The sequence below is a fragment of the Artemia franciscana genome, chromosome 18 (assembly GCF_032884065.1).
Source record: "Artemia franciscana chromosome 18, ASM3288406v1, whole genome shotgun sequence".
Classification (NCBI taxonomy): domain Eukaryota; kingdom Metazoa; phylum Arthropoda; class Branchiopoda; order Anostraca; family Artemiidae; genus Artemia; species Artemia franciscana.
In genome coordinates this window covers 11,442,118-11,457,097 of record NC_088880.1, presented here as the reverse complement: position 1 = coordinate 11,457,097, position 14,980 = coordinate 11,442,118, and the positions used below count along the sequence as shown (strand labels likewise).

Genomic DNA, 14,980 nt, shown 5'->3' with positions numbered 1-14,980 from the left:
ATATATAACTTTCAGCTTTTTTTATCGGCTCAAATTTTTACACAAGAGGTTTAAAAACCAATCTGGTTAAAGAAAAACGAAAAAAAAAGAGGGTTATTTGTCATTCCAGAAATGAGGAATAACGGGATTCGCTCACAAAAAACTTAACATATGTAAAATAACTAAAGTGCACTTTTTAACATGGAATTATCAGCACCAAATCTCTTTTTTTTTCTATCATAGGTATATCCCTATGAAATTTTCTCTTATTATCAATTGAAATTTCAACTTGCACTTCCTGAAAGATTCTGAGGTGATTTTCTTGTGTTCGTTCAAATATCCAATATTTCAAAATAAAGCAGATATCGAAATGTTTCTTTCGATGCATCGCACTTTCGATAGCTTGAAAAAATATCAAGTTTAATATTGATGGCGTTGTTCTTAATCCTATACTTGGAATGCTAAGGTCCCTTATCCCTTACTAAAAATAATTTGCATCCCTTATAGAACAGGAACAGAAACTGTCTTGTGTGAAAGACTAACCATCACTTTGTTAAAGTTTGCACACTTTCGATAGCTTGACAAACTATCAAGTTTAATATTGATGGCGTTGTTCTTAATCCTATACTTAGAATGCTAAGGTCCCTTTTCCCTTACTAAAAATATTTTATATCCCTTATAGAACAGAAACAGAAACTGTCGTGTGTGAAAGACTACCCGCCCCTTTGTTAAATTTTGCACCTTAATCACTAGAAGTTGCAGAAGCAGTTGTATTTCTACTGCTGTAGTTTGATAAAGCTCCCTCAACGATGGATTCGTTATATGCCCGGCACATTAAATTGTACTCGATCAGTCGGATCTCCAGTTTTTCAGCTGTAATCACGATTGGGCTGACTAGTCTAAATACAAGCCCAAACAATCCAATAATATTTATATCCAAAAGCAAAGTTTTGAGCATCTAAATTGTAGAATAAAATAGCATAGAATTTCAACAATTCTGCTAAACCTGTTTTTGCAAAGTAAAATGGTGTGAAATCATGGCTGCCAAATTGACACATTTTGTGTCAAAATGACACATTTTTCAATAAAAAATGACACAATCGACAAAAATGACACATTTTTCAAACAAAAATGACACATTTTTCAAAAAAATGACATATTTTTGTCATCCTAGTCTGGACTTTTAAATGGTAATAAAAGAAAAGTAAAATTTCAATTTCTTACCTCCGGAAAAGCTACAAATCAATGGAAGGGAATAGCGCTGCCTAACGGTCCATCTGGCCTAAAAAGGCACCAAAAAATATGACAAAAATACTAGATTGAAGCTGGTTGAATGGCTTTAATTAATTGATATTGAGTTAATAAAAAGCTTAGCCAATAAAGCCGATTACGTATAGAGCCGATTACGATTACGACGTCATACGAAAAGTCTATTTTCAATTTGCTGTCGGAATTGATTGTCCCTAAAACTTTTTTAAATGTAAACTTGCCTCGTTGGCCGACCAGACACAAATTCATAGTGTGTAACATTAATTTAATCGAATGTTTCTATTTCTTTCATGACGTCGCAAAAAGGTCATGATCCCAAGATAATAGGATAAGGTTAAGTTTACTCCTTTTTGAACTGTTTCGGAATAGATTACATATTCAAAACCCTAAATAAAGATTTGACAATTAAATATGATACCACTTGTAGCAAAAAAATATGACGCATTTTGCTACACATTATGGAATCTGAGATGACACAAAAAGCACATTTTCGGAAAAATATGACACACTCCTTAAAAAAAATTTGGCAGCCCTGTGTGAAATCAGTTGAAAGTTGGCTTTCTTGAAAGGACCGCTGGTCACGGCCCCAAAGACTTCCGGGAAAGCAGCAAAGACACCTGCCATGGCACAGACAACATCTGCAAAACTGATTAGAAAAGGAAACAAAAAAGAAAGGAAAGCTCTTACATTTTCAATTTATTTACATTTCATTTCATTTACATTCTCAAGCAAGTGAACCCCAACACTAGTGTTTCCAATAAGGCAATGAGCACCATGAGCAGCTTTTGTCAATGATATCTTTGAAAAGATCACCACAGAGGCCTCTCGTGCAGCTAACAACAACAAGAGGTTGACCCTCACTAGCAGAGAGGTTCAAATTGCTGTAAGTTGGACCGGATTAAATAGGTCTGGGGCCCGATTATATTTGTTGGTGCCCCCTCTATATATTAAATATTCAAATTAAATATACCTGCATTGTAGTTTACATACGTAAAGTAGTTCACGCAAAATCTCTTTAATGTAGGACTATCCAGATTAAATTCCAGAAATTTAAAATTAACTTTTACGGGTATATCTTTTCTATATTATACAGTATATATCATATAATAATAAACACATTAATAAATTTCATCCAACAATGCGAACTTAAAATAAATAAATTTTTGATCATCTGAATTATTGCCCTGAATTATTCATCTGAATAATTTATCCCTTATCGTCAAACCCAATTTGCTTTAAATCTCATTTTCTTTTTGTTCTGGTTGATGATAACGCGAGGCCCTTTAAAATACATGCCCTGATTGGACCCAATCACACATCCGGCCCGGGCTGTGAGGCTACTCCTTCCCAAATAGCTTGCCGAGCACGCGGTAAGCGAATGCATTAAAGCTGTAACAAAATACACAAGCTCAAAATAAGGTGTTTTTCCCTTTTATTACCGCCCCATCAGGTGGATGTATATTGATAGCCCCATCAGGCATTTCTGTTAACAATTTGGTTAGGTCTAGGTCGGGTTTTTCTCTTTTTTTTTTTGACGGGCTTAAAGCCTGTTGAAGAATGAATTGTTTTTTAAATATGATATTAATGATTAATTTCGTAGGGTACATAGTTGGTAAAATAAGATTATATTAAATAATTAAAATTAGTATTTTATTTTGTTTGATGTCTGTTAAAGAAGGAGTTGAGCGTTAAGTTAGAAGTAGCAGGGTACAGGATGTTCTAATTGCGTTTGGTTTTTTCAAACCTATCCTTATGTAAATTTTAGTTATTATTATTATTATTACTGTTTTTCTTTTTATGGATTTGTTTGGGTATCCCTTCTCCAAATCATGCGGTGGAATTTCGAGGGGATGTGTTTATGTTAAGTTTTCTTTAATAATTCCAATTAATTTTTTTTAATTTCTTTTAATTTAGATTTTATAAAGCTGAATTGAAATTCTACTTCATAAACAAAAAAACGGGATATACATCCATTAAACAAGCGAAAATTGTTCATTTCAAACTGATAGATAGTAAAAACTTTTGTTATATTCTTCAATGGGCACGCTCCCTTCCCATTTTGTATTAAGTGTTCCCCATTCTCGAGATTTAACTTAACTTCAACTAATACAGTCGCAAAATTAAACTGTTTATGACGATCAAAGCTCGAGGATTAGCTGAATTTGTATTATTATGCACATAGTTGTAGGCCATAGAACTTGTTCCTTGTAAGCATCAAATGACACCAAATTCCACACATGAGTAGGAATTTACCAGACTTAAACTTCACTTCATTTCAACCAATTCTTAACGCAATAAAATCTAATTAAATATGCATGTCAAGGTCACCTTACAAACTATATATTTGTACTATAGGCTATATTTTGCAAAATGACAACCCTGGGTGAAATATCTACTAACCCTCCGTTCCGTATTACATTATATGCTTTATATGCATTATATGCTTATTGCAATCGATTGTAATAAGCTATATTTAACGCGGGAGAATTTGTTTTTTAAGCTACCTCCGCAAATAAAACACACAACTAAATGAAACATAACATATTCCTCTTGATTCTCTTACGTCCCCTGTAAACCAACCACTAAAATGATTGACGAGGAAACAAGAGAAATCATAGGAACATTTATGCTAGCTGACCCGGTTGGACCAGGAAAAATTATCAGCCCTAGCGTCTATGACACCGTGTGAAAGTTTTTCAGGGATGGGGATTATATTCTTTCACGAGACACTGGGTCTGTACATCTCCACCTTTTAGATTTCATGTTCCAAAAATAGGTAAAAATAAGTATACTCACACCAAAACCTTCTTATAATAAAATCTTTAAGGGCATATTCAGGATTTTAGTTCGGGGGGAGGGTAATTTATTAGTGGGGAGGGCTTACGAAAATAACATTGCGAAACGCATAACACAAATTTATTTCTGTGTAATTTTATTAATTTTTAATCAAACTGCTAAAGCATAATGACTCGACCTATAATTAGATTGATACTATTTTTGTGGAAAAGATTAAGATGCTAAAAAAGTTCTTAGAAATCGACCAAAAATCCAGCTATAACCGGCTACGTTCTATTTTACCTTATCATTACCTATTCACGTTAGTTGCATGCGAATAAAAGGCACTCCGACCTAATCTATTGCGCTATCGCATATTTTTGTTAAGTACAGCATATCATCTAGTATAAATACTTAATACTTCCGTTTTGTCTTTAGCATTTCGCTCAGTGTCGGCTATGGATAAAAAGAGCGAGGCTCTTCAGATGGAGGCTATGGGTGAGAGGGTGGATATACCCGAGGCTCCTCCAACCTACCAACAAACAGCCGTTGAGGAGTGCAAGGTAATTGTTGATTCTTGACTTACTTTGAGATTATTTTTACTTAAATTACTAAGAGAATTAAAACATTTGAATTGTGAAAATGAAGAAGCAGAACGAATTAGTTAATTTTGATAATATACACCTTCAAGACAAGCTATATCTTCCTAGTCTGTTTGATACCATATGTTTTAGCTTAATTTCTGAGGATTTTTCGTTCATTTTTTTTTTGATTTGGTGCTAGCAAATCCTGCATAAAGGTATATGGAGGTTTTTTCCATTAAAAATCGAATTCCTGATTTATCTAATTTTTAAGGTATATAAGTTTGTACAGGTTTCCGCTTAATCAGTTTAAACAGTTCCATGCCATTTTCACTCTCATTGGTACCCTAAGTCTCATGACCACTCCACAGGCATGTATCTATCAGAAAGGATAAGATGCTTATGTGATTGTATTTATTAGTTTCATATCTATCCACTCTCCAAGCCAGATTTATGAGACTGCTTGTGCCCCACTCACAATGAGATTTTACTAACATAGAGATTTATCTTGGGCTAATTTAAACTACTCAGAATTTTTCAGCCTATCAGAAAATCATGTAAAAAATCTGGTTGGCTCAATGTAGCCCAAGCTAGATATCGATATTAGTAAAATCTCATTATGAATAGGCCTTTAAATTTTTCTTAGAGGATTATCTCGTCCTCCTTGAAAAATTGGAAAATTTTGTATTTTTTACAAATTTTTTCAAAGTGAATTTCAATCTAAAAAAGAGACACAATATATTTTTCAAAAATGCAATTTGGTAGGTGGATAAAGGTTATATCAGTTATCAAGTGACAGCAAAATTGTTGTCTTACTTTGAAGAATTTAAGCTCCAAAATCAGACATAAAAAATTTGCACAGGGAACGTAATCCTTCATTAAGTTTGTGTGAGCGGGCTCTGAGGGTAGGACTTCTAAATCCGGTCTTGAATTCGAAACACCTTTAATGTTACACAGTTTAGTTTGTATCAAAGCCTGTATTGACACCAGTTGAGCAAACATTTTCAAAAGCAGCACATAGCTATTGTCGCGACGTTAATTGGCGCTGCATCAAAACCAGACAGTCTCTCAGCTATAAAACTTGGAAAATTCCTTTAAATTGGGTAGTTTAAGATGACAATGACCTAAAAGGGCAAAAAAACGTGCATTGTTATTAGAACTACTTATTTATTTCACTCTCGTCGTGAGCAATAGCCTAGGCTAGCAAATCACTCCCGGAATAGAGCCAAGATCTTTCCGCGCTGATTCGTCATGGGAGCGCCGGAGGCTAACGCCTAGTCTAAAGATGTGTGTATAAATCCTTCCATGAGAAGCTTTTTGTACAGAGCTCTGAACTTGGCGCCTCCTCCAAGCCCACGCTCCGACGCGTAGTTCGTACTACAACACCATAGGTGGGAACAAAATTTTGTTTTGTTGCATACACAGCTTAGATACCAATAACAGTTTCCGGCTACCAATTAGATACCAATAGTAATTTCCTGTCTCCAGCCGCTTGCATCGCTACCGCGCACTGTGTCCCAAAAATAAATCGAGTTTTCATAACTGTATCGGTATATAAGCTGTGGACTGGGGTTAAACCTGTTGAGGAACAACATAATTGTAATAGTAACGCAAAACAAAAGCAGCAGAAACAGACTACTACTACTAATAACAACTGACCGCAGCACCAAGTCGTCTGAGGCCAACACAGCTACGCACGCTTCTCCTTCTTCCCAGTCTATTCAAAGCCTCCCTCTTTACACCCTCCCAGAGAGTTCCCAGTTCCTTTGAATTTTTCTTTATGACATCCTTCCACCCCAACCACGGACGACCTGCTTTCCGTTTAGCCCCAAGTGGTTGGCTGAAAAGGACACTCTTTGGCAATCTGTCATCTTTCATCCGCAGGACGTGTCCTAGCCATCTCAACCTGCAGATACAGAGCCAGAGGCAAACCCAAGGTTTGAAATTTTAAAAACTTTGTTTCCTAGACATTTTTGAATAAATTAGGTGAAACTTCACTCAGACTGAGTAGGTTGCCAGATCCCCCTCTGGATGCGCTCCTTGGATAGTAAAGTGAAATTGGAATGTATAATTAGATTCAACTTTGGCTGCAGAAATCTATCTTGGTGGGACAAACTAAGTTCAAAATCAACTAATTACGTGAAGTATCTTGAGAATGGGCGCGCTATCGTACCCCCCTCTTCACAAGCATCATCTTAAAAATTGATTTTTATGTGAACTTTTCCAGGTAGCGGAATTTACCGGTAAAAAGGGCTATGATGTTGTCGACGTGCCCTTAAAGGTAGAAGAGGATGAAAAGGAACAACAAGCAGCCATAGATCCTTGGGCAATCGTGGATTTGACAGATGATTCACCTAAATGGAGAGGTGAGCAGATGAATATTTTTTTTTTCCATTTTGAAGCACATTTTTGACAAATGTTGTCTGTCTGTATGAAGGTTTAGATTTCACTTTGGAGTAAGGGTGTCTCCAAAATTTCCTTTTATTCATTTTTGTTATGGTTTTATGAGTTGGAAAAATTTTAGAGGGGAGGGATCAAACCTGATAACCCCTCTCCCTATTGGATACGGCTTGCTAGGGGGGCTGGACAAAACTTTTGAGCTTGGTCAAGACTATGTGGAATCTTTTACTTACCATTCTTAAAGAAACTTCTCACTTCGATGCATGGTTTTAAGAGACTTACGGGGCCAGGTATCACTGACGTCAATTGGAGGTAGGACATTTACCCTCCTGTAATTGAAAAATGACATTTTTTATATTTTCATTGAAAATGTTTTTTTTTTGGGGGGGGGGGAGGATTTTTATTGAAAAACAATTAAATTGACCCCCTATATCTGAGAAGAAATACGTCTTACCCACCCCCTAATTTAGTGAAGTGGTGCCACTGCCAGCTATTCCCTGAACTACTGTAACCTATAGATATGAATTGCTTTCAAACTTATAGTGCTACACATTTATTATTTTATTTACTTGATATGTACATTTTATTAGCAAAATTCATTTCATATATGCATTAAATACGTATTGTTTAGTTAAAATTTACCTCGTCATTCATTTTAATCTCTAATCTATAATTCTCTTTTTTGACTTGGCTGGTATTCATAATTTAGTTGACCTGATGAACTTGGCTGATATGCATAATTTTTTTTTTCATTCGGTTGATATTTAAATTACAAATAGTCTATCCTTCAAATAAATACTTTATCAGTGACTGAACTGAAAGCCTGGTAAAGCAAAACTAAATCTACAGTAAAGCAAAACTCGGACAACACAAAAAAGAAAAGAGTCAAAAGCAACAATGTGAAGGGTTGAAATTTACGTGTTGTGTTCACAAGCAATTTAAGTATAATGAATCTTGTCAATTCTGGCAAGGATAAAACCCCAGTTACTCGTCTACGAGGGGTGTATCAAATACCATGTAGTTGTGGAAATTATTACATTGGTCGAACCCACCAAAATTTAGGAACAAGATTACAGCCACACAAAGAAAGTATTGAAAAAGCATTAAAATCTAAAAATAACTCAATATCTTTCGATTCAGCTTTAAGTAATCGTATTTTCGAAAATCCAAACCATTTGTTCTATTTGACGAAACGATTCTAATTAGCAATGACCTAAAAATCAAACAAACTGTCCGCGAGGCAATCGAAATCAAACGAAACTTAAATAATAATACATCCCTAAATAGAGACTTGGGTGAATACACACTCAAGCCTATGTACACAAAATTAATTATAGAAGATAATCTAATTCAAAATAAAACAAAAATAGGAACGAACAAAAACAAGCCCAATCCCAAAAGAACTATATTAGCTGCAGAGAAGGCAAATATCGCAATAAGAAATCATTCCAATTTTCAATAAATACAGTTAGTGAAATGAATGAACCTTTTATCTTGTGAAATGTTAGCTTTTATCACACAGTCTTGGCTGAACTTTTCGTTAAGAAGTAATGATGCCAAGGCTATTTAAAAAAAAATGGATTTTAACTGAGAACTTTTATTGTAAGTGTTTTATTGTTTTTTATTTTCTTTGCTGAAGACGGCCCTTAGATATAGGGCCGAATTATTCAAATAGGTTTTGCTGGTTCACTGTCTTGGGAAAAAAAGAATTAGTATTCTGGAAATTGCGAAATTTGTTTACATCCTAATCACCTCAAAAATAGTTCTCAACCAATGTAAAAAATAACCTCAATCGTAGATAAAAATGAAATAGAGTCATTAAAAAAATACAATCGATTACAGGATATCATTATATTAAATAAGGGCGAAATTATATGCTTCATCACTGTTCCCTAATTAACTAATTTATTAATAATTGAGATATGTGTATTAACCTTTTTTTTAGTTTTTTTCCATTATTATGTATATTAGTTTCAATATTAAACGATAAACAAACGGTTCCTTACACATGACCATTAAATTTCTTCTGATTGACAGTGACCTCATGTCTTTTGTTTTGCAACCACGAGTTTGAAAAAAAAAAAAATCATAAATCAATTCAAAAAGAAAATAGTTTATTGCTACAGTTGGGATCCCCATGAATTTGTACTATGAAAAAACAAATGCTGGCCGTTGAGCTTACATCTCGCATTCGAAACGCCTCAAGTTCGAAAGTTCGATTTTCCCCCTCAAGTTAGACCTCACCAGTATCACTCTGGGCCCATTCTATTTATACAGGGGAGGGGCTGGAAAACTATAGATATGACTGGTAAAACGGTTAAAAAATACAGCATTGGACTTTACAGTCCCTATAGGTGGTGCTGTTCTCTGTTGCATGGCCCTTCAGCCAACAGGGGAGGGGCTGGAAAACTATAGATATGACTGGTAAAACGGTTAAAAAATACAGCATTGGACTTTACAGTCCCTATAGGTGGTGCTGTTCTCTGTTGCATGGCCCTTCAGCCAACAGGGGAGGGGCTGGAAAACTATAGATATGACTGGTAAAACGGTTAAAAAATACAGCATTGGACTTTACAGTCCCTATAGGTGGTGCTGTTCTCTGTTGCATGGCCCTTCAGCCAACAGGGGAGGGGCTGGAAAACTATAGATATGACTGGTAAAACGGTTAAAAAATACAGCATTGGACTTTACAGTCCCTATAGGTGGTGCTGTTCTCTGTTGCATGGCCCTTCAGCCAGGAAGTTCAATGTTGGAGGACTGGCTTCGGCTTGGACAGCTATGACTGGCTTTTAAAAATTTGTGAGATTTAAGAGTTGAAAGACTTTGTGTTCGACTGTATACATTTAGCAAATGCAATTCTAATCAAGTACTTGCTATAATTGATTTTCTGTTCTAAATAAACTAATGACCCTTCTAAAGAGAGAAAAAAAGACATTTTTATTTAACCGAAATACGTCAGAATTAACAGCCACCCTGGAAAGTAAAAACTTATCTGAGAGGGTGGCAAAAATACACTAAAAATAATACAGGACTATATAAACCATGAAAGAACTAATACAAATCACTCATCCTAATCGGCACCACAAACCTTACAACAGAATAATTTAAACTTTACTATTAAAATCCTACCCTAAGAAGTCATAATAAGCTATTGAATTATTTGATTATCCCCCCCCCCAAAAAAATAGTTTTACATTTTTTTCATTTTCAGAACTTGACTGCAAAGGCAAATTTATACGTGTCACCATTAACTTACTGAAATTTCTCAGCGCTCTGGCTTGTCTTTACTTATTCGTCGTCTCTTTGGATTTGCTACAAGCTGCTTTCAAACTTCTTGGTGGAAAATCGGCAGGTAAGTTTAGACTGTAACGAACCAGTTATCAAACAGTTCGTGGTAACGAACTGTAGTAAGGCGCGACCCGGCTCAATAGTAACCGAAACTCTAAAAAATGGAATTTTGATACCAATGTATACATCAAAAGAATCGGATTTTTATGCTGATTTTCATTATATCTCATCAAGTTTAGTCTTACCCATCTAAAGTTACGAACCTGATAAAATTTGCTTTGTTTTCAAAACAGGGAGAAACACCCCCTAAAAGTCATAGGATCTTAATGAAAATCACACCATAAGATTCAGCGTATCAGAGAATCCTACTGTAGAGTCCAGTGGTCCTATAATGTCGCAAAAGGGCTCATTTCAACGGAAATTAAAAGTTCTAGTGCCATTTTTATGTGACCAAAAAATGAAGGGCAACTAGGCCCCGTCCCACGCTCATTTTCTCCCAAAGTCACCGGATCAAAATTTTGAGGTTTTAGCCATTCTGTTCCTGATAGTCGAGAAATTTAATAACTATGTCTTTGAGGACGACTTAATCCCCCACAGTCCCCGGGGTAAGGGCTGCAAGTTACGAACTTGCCCATTGTTTACATATAGTATCGGTTATTAGGAAGTATATTGACGTTTTCAGGGGTATTTTTCTGGTGTTGGGGGGGGGGGCTACGTGAGAGGATCTTTCCATGGACGAATTTGTCATGGGGGAAGATAATATCCACGAAGGGGGCGCTGGATTTTCCAGCATGATTAAAAAACAATGATAAATTAAATAAGAAAAACTGTTTATTTTCCAAATGAAAGTAAGAAGCAACAATAAAACTTAAAACGAACAAAAATTATTACTTACAAGAAGGGGTTTGTCCCCTCCTCAGTTCCTCGCTGTTTGCGCTAAAGTATTTTTAGTAATTTCAAAAGAGCTATTGTATTCTAATTAAACGACTTTTGTGATTCAGGGGTAATCCTTAAAGAATTGGAACAAAATTCGAACTTCAGTGTAAAGAGCGAGTTATTGACGAGGGGGCGAATCCCATCATATACGCAATAAAAATATACGAACATAAAAGTTCGTTACGTAAGTTAATTTGTAAGTTACGTATTTTTATTACTAATAAGATCATTTGTAATTAAAATGAAAAGTTTTAATGGCTTTTTTAAGTAACCAAAAATAATGGAATAATGGAATATTTTTTTTTCCAATAACAGAAAAAAACAAGGCCCCCTCCCCGCCCCATTTTTTTTCAAAATCGTCTGAGAAAAACTTTGGAGAAGCCATTTAGCAAAAAAATAAAAAATAATTTCGTTTTGATTATTCATGTACGGTGAGCCAAAATCAAAAGCTGCATTACTTCAACAACATTCAGACATTAAATAAAAGAAAAGTTTTTTTTAACTGAAAGTAGTGAGCGACCTTGAAAATTAAAACGAACAGAAATTATTCCGTATATGAAAGGGTCCTTTCCCTCCTCAACGCCCCGCTCTTTATGCTAAAACTTGACTCTGTCACAGTTCTACTTTTTAAAACAATAAAAAAAAATTAGTATAAAGGACTGTTTTTTATTTGTAAGGCATAATATTTAGGTTTATTGTGTTACTGTTGATCATGAGAAAGTTATAATACTACGCTTCATAAGATTGACCTTGAAATTTTTACTGTGAAAAATATTAATTTTGGTCTTTTCCAAAATTATGCCCCCTTCCCCTATGAAATTACAACGTACATGTCTGAGTAGATGCATTGCTGTCGCGATGGTATTATAGTAACATTACAGATATGAATTTTTTAGGAAATAATATTTCACTTTCCAAAGGTAAAAATATAAAAGTTTTTCACACTTAAGTAGATTTATTTTGAAAAATATCTTTTTTTTTGCATCTTCATTGGAAAAGTTGAATCAAAGCCCCCCTCTTAATTTTTATGAATTTAATTTTTCTGGGCCCCTGTTGGCCAATTTTATCTTGGGATTTTCCATTATTTTAAGAACAAACCTTTGGCATAAAATATTTGATTTCAAAAGTGTTGCCATTTTGATAGAGAATATCTTAGCTTCGGTATTATATTTCCAAAATACGTGCTTGATAAAGTTTAGTACATATTTTAAAGTTTTGTTTTCAGGAAAACAGGATGTGATGTAATAATGAAAATCAGTTTCATTGTATATCTATATAGAACAAAATCAAAATTCCATTATCCGGTTTTATAGGTTTGCTAACATTTTGGCTTAGGTACAAATAGGTACTATACCTGTGTATTGCGTCGATTCGTTTTATTCAGCATTATGAATTTTAAAGTTTTGTAAGTATTTCCTTCAGGGTTTAAACAGCAATTATAGTGGCAGATAAAAAAAAAATTCCGTTAGGTCTTTGCCCTTTATCTGAGGAGGTACCCATTTCCTGTCATGGGTGTATATCACCTCGTGATCCCGAGCCAGACAGTTACGATACTTTTTTTTGGTGGGGGGGATATTTTGAATGAGTTCAACTTAAAAATGCCAAAAAAATAAGCAATATGTATAGAATATATAATGCAATTAGTAAACAATCTTAAAACCTGGAAATTTCAGGAGCGTGTGGGCCGTAAGCGTCGTCTCGCGGAGCATGTGTCAAAATACACGCATACTTTTTGTGCATTCATGCTTAGAAACCTACCATCATGACTATGACGTACGCAACTTTGGGCGCCATCCTATGCTTTTATCTTTTGCAAAAGTAAATCTTGAAATAGATTTGATTTTAATTTTTTTTAGATAAATCTCTGGAAGGGTTAAAAGAATCAGATATGTTGATTTCTCATGAAAAGTTTAATATATTCCTTGTCAAAATTTCTACGTTTCTCGAGATATAGTATATATTATTCGATTATTCGTTTATAATTTTGGAGACGTTTTTTCTGGCTTTTTTTTCTTTTAGTGACAAGTCAGATATTAGGTAAGTAAAAGACTTCCTAGAATATTTGTTTTTTAAATCCGAAGTCTACCCTCATATTAGAAAGTGAATTTCAGCAAGAAAAACTTTGTAATCTAGTGAATGGAAACATATGATAAATAGTATAATAGAATTTTTTTTTACATAGGAGAATCCAAAGGAAAAGAACTGTATTCTTTATTGATGCTACTAGATATGTCCTTGAATGAGGGTAATTCCATACTTGATTTTTTGACCCTAGGGAAAATAGCCAAAAACCCATCTCAGTATCCACACGGCAGTCAAGGGGCTCAACATTGTGTCAACCATGTGCCACTGGTAGGCAAAATGGTAAACATAATAACCTATTTTGTTGCTTTGTGAAAGGGATTGCTACATTTAAATGAATTTCAATAAAAAAAGAGATTGAATAATTTAAGCCCGGTTGTCAAAATTAATATATTTTTAAGGTTCCATTTTCTCATCCGAGTCTCTTCTTGGAAATCCAGTCGTGGGTGTCATGTTGGGAATCCTCACAACGGTTTTAGTGCAGTCGTCATCAACATCGACCTCAATTGTCGTTAGCATGGTAGCAGCTGGAAGTAAGTTTATTTTATATTTTATTAATGGTATTTTATGTCCAAGCTTCTTAAACCATATAGAAAAAATTTATGCGTATAACGTTTATAATTAGCATTTTTACGTATGTATAAGTGTAAACCTTTATGCTCTTACATTTGTGCGTTTGCGGAGTTTTTTCACAGTTGAAAAAAGTTTGGGGAGATAAGTCTGCAAACCAAGATTAGAATATTGGAAGGTACAGTGATGACAGGCGTCAGATATGGTTCAGATCTATGGGCGCTCCGAAAAGTGGATGAAGATTGGCTATATGTTTTCCAGAGAAATTCCCAACGGATTGTTCTGGATACGTGACTGATTGACCGTATTTCAGACTGTAGACAGTACGAAAAGTTTGGTTCAATCTCACTTTCTCTAGAGCTAAACGGAAAGCAGGTCGTCCGTGGTTGGGGTGGGAGGATGTCGTAAAGAAAGACTTAAGGGAGATGGGAACCTCCTGGGAGGATGTAAAGAGAGTAACTTTGAATAGATAGGGAGGGAGGAGGAGCTTGCGTAGCTGTGTAGGCCTCAGGTGGCTTGGAGCAGCGCTGAGTTGTTAATAATAGTAGTACGCAAACTTTAAAACCTGTCCTTCGTTAGTTTTGTAAATTTGCCCAATTAAACTACACCAAAAATTAAGAATATAATGAATATAGGCGTTTTTGTTAATCGAATGCTAATATCTCAATAGGAGAGGTTGATATCAAAATAGACAGAAAAGGCTTCTCCCCCCCCCACCCGCTAAATATTGATTGCAAGATCGATAAGATATTGCTGATTCTCAATTGAACATGATACATCCTCCATCAGAAAAACCATAAATATTATAAGTGCCCCTAGTCCTTTTGCTCTACATTCATAATGACGTTGTGCAGATGTCTTGTGGATTACCATGCTCTATCTCTTCAATTAGGGACAGATACAAGATTCAGAATTCTGTTGGAAAGGAAAAAATGAAACAGTTGTTTCATATTCTTTTTTAAAACTTAATGGTAAAGGTCAATGAACATGAAAAAGGGTCGAAGAAGGCAACTGTCAGAAATGTCCTATATTGTACCTAAGGTAACTTCGAAGACCACACTGCCTTTCCATGCGAAAGTAAAACAGTTCAAAATAGGGAT

General features: G+C 35.0%; 1 protein-coding gene across 1 annotated transcript in view; it reads left to right on the top strand.

Annotated features, from left to right (window-relative positions):
- Positions 1–14,980, top strand: part of LOC136038606 (sodium-dependent phosphate transport protein 2B-like) — a 46,243-nt gene that overhangs the window by 14,829 nt on the left and 16,434 nt on the right. Inside the window, exons 2-5 of the mRNA XM_065721815.1 lie at positions 4,462–4,586; positions 6,832–6,970; positions 10,216–10,356; positions 13,712–13,843. Of these exons, the coding sequence (XP_065577887.1) occupies positions 4,482–4,586; positions 6,832–6,970; positions 10,216–10,356; positions 13,712–13,843 (517 nt within the window). The 5' untranslated portion in view covers positions 4,462–4,481. The remainder of the gene's footprint in view (positions 1–4,461; positions 4,587–6,831; positions 6,971–10,215; positions 10,357–13,711; positions 13,844–14,980) is intronic.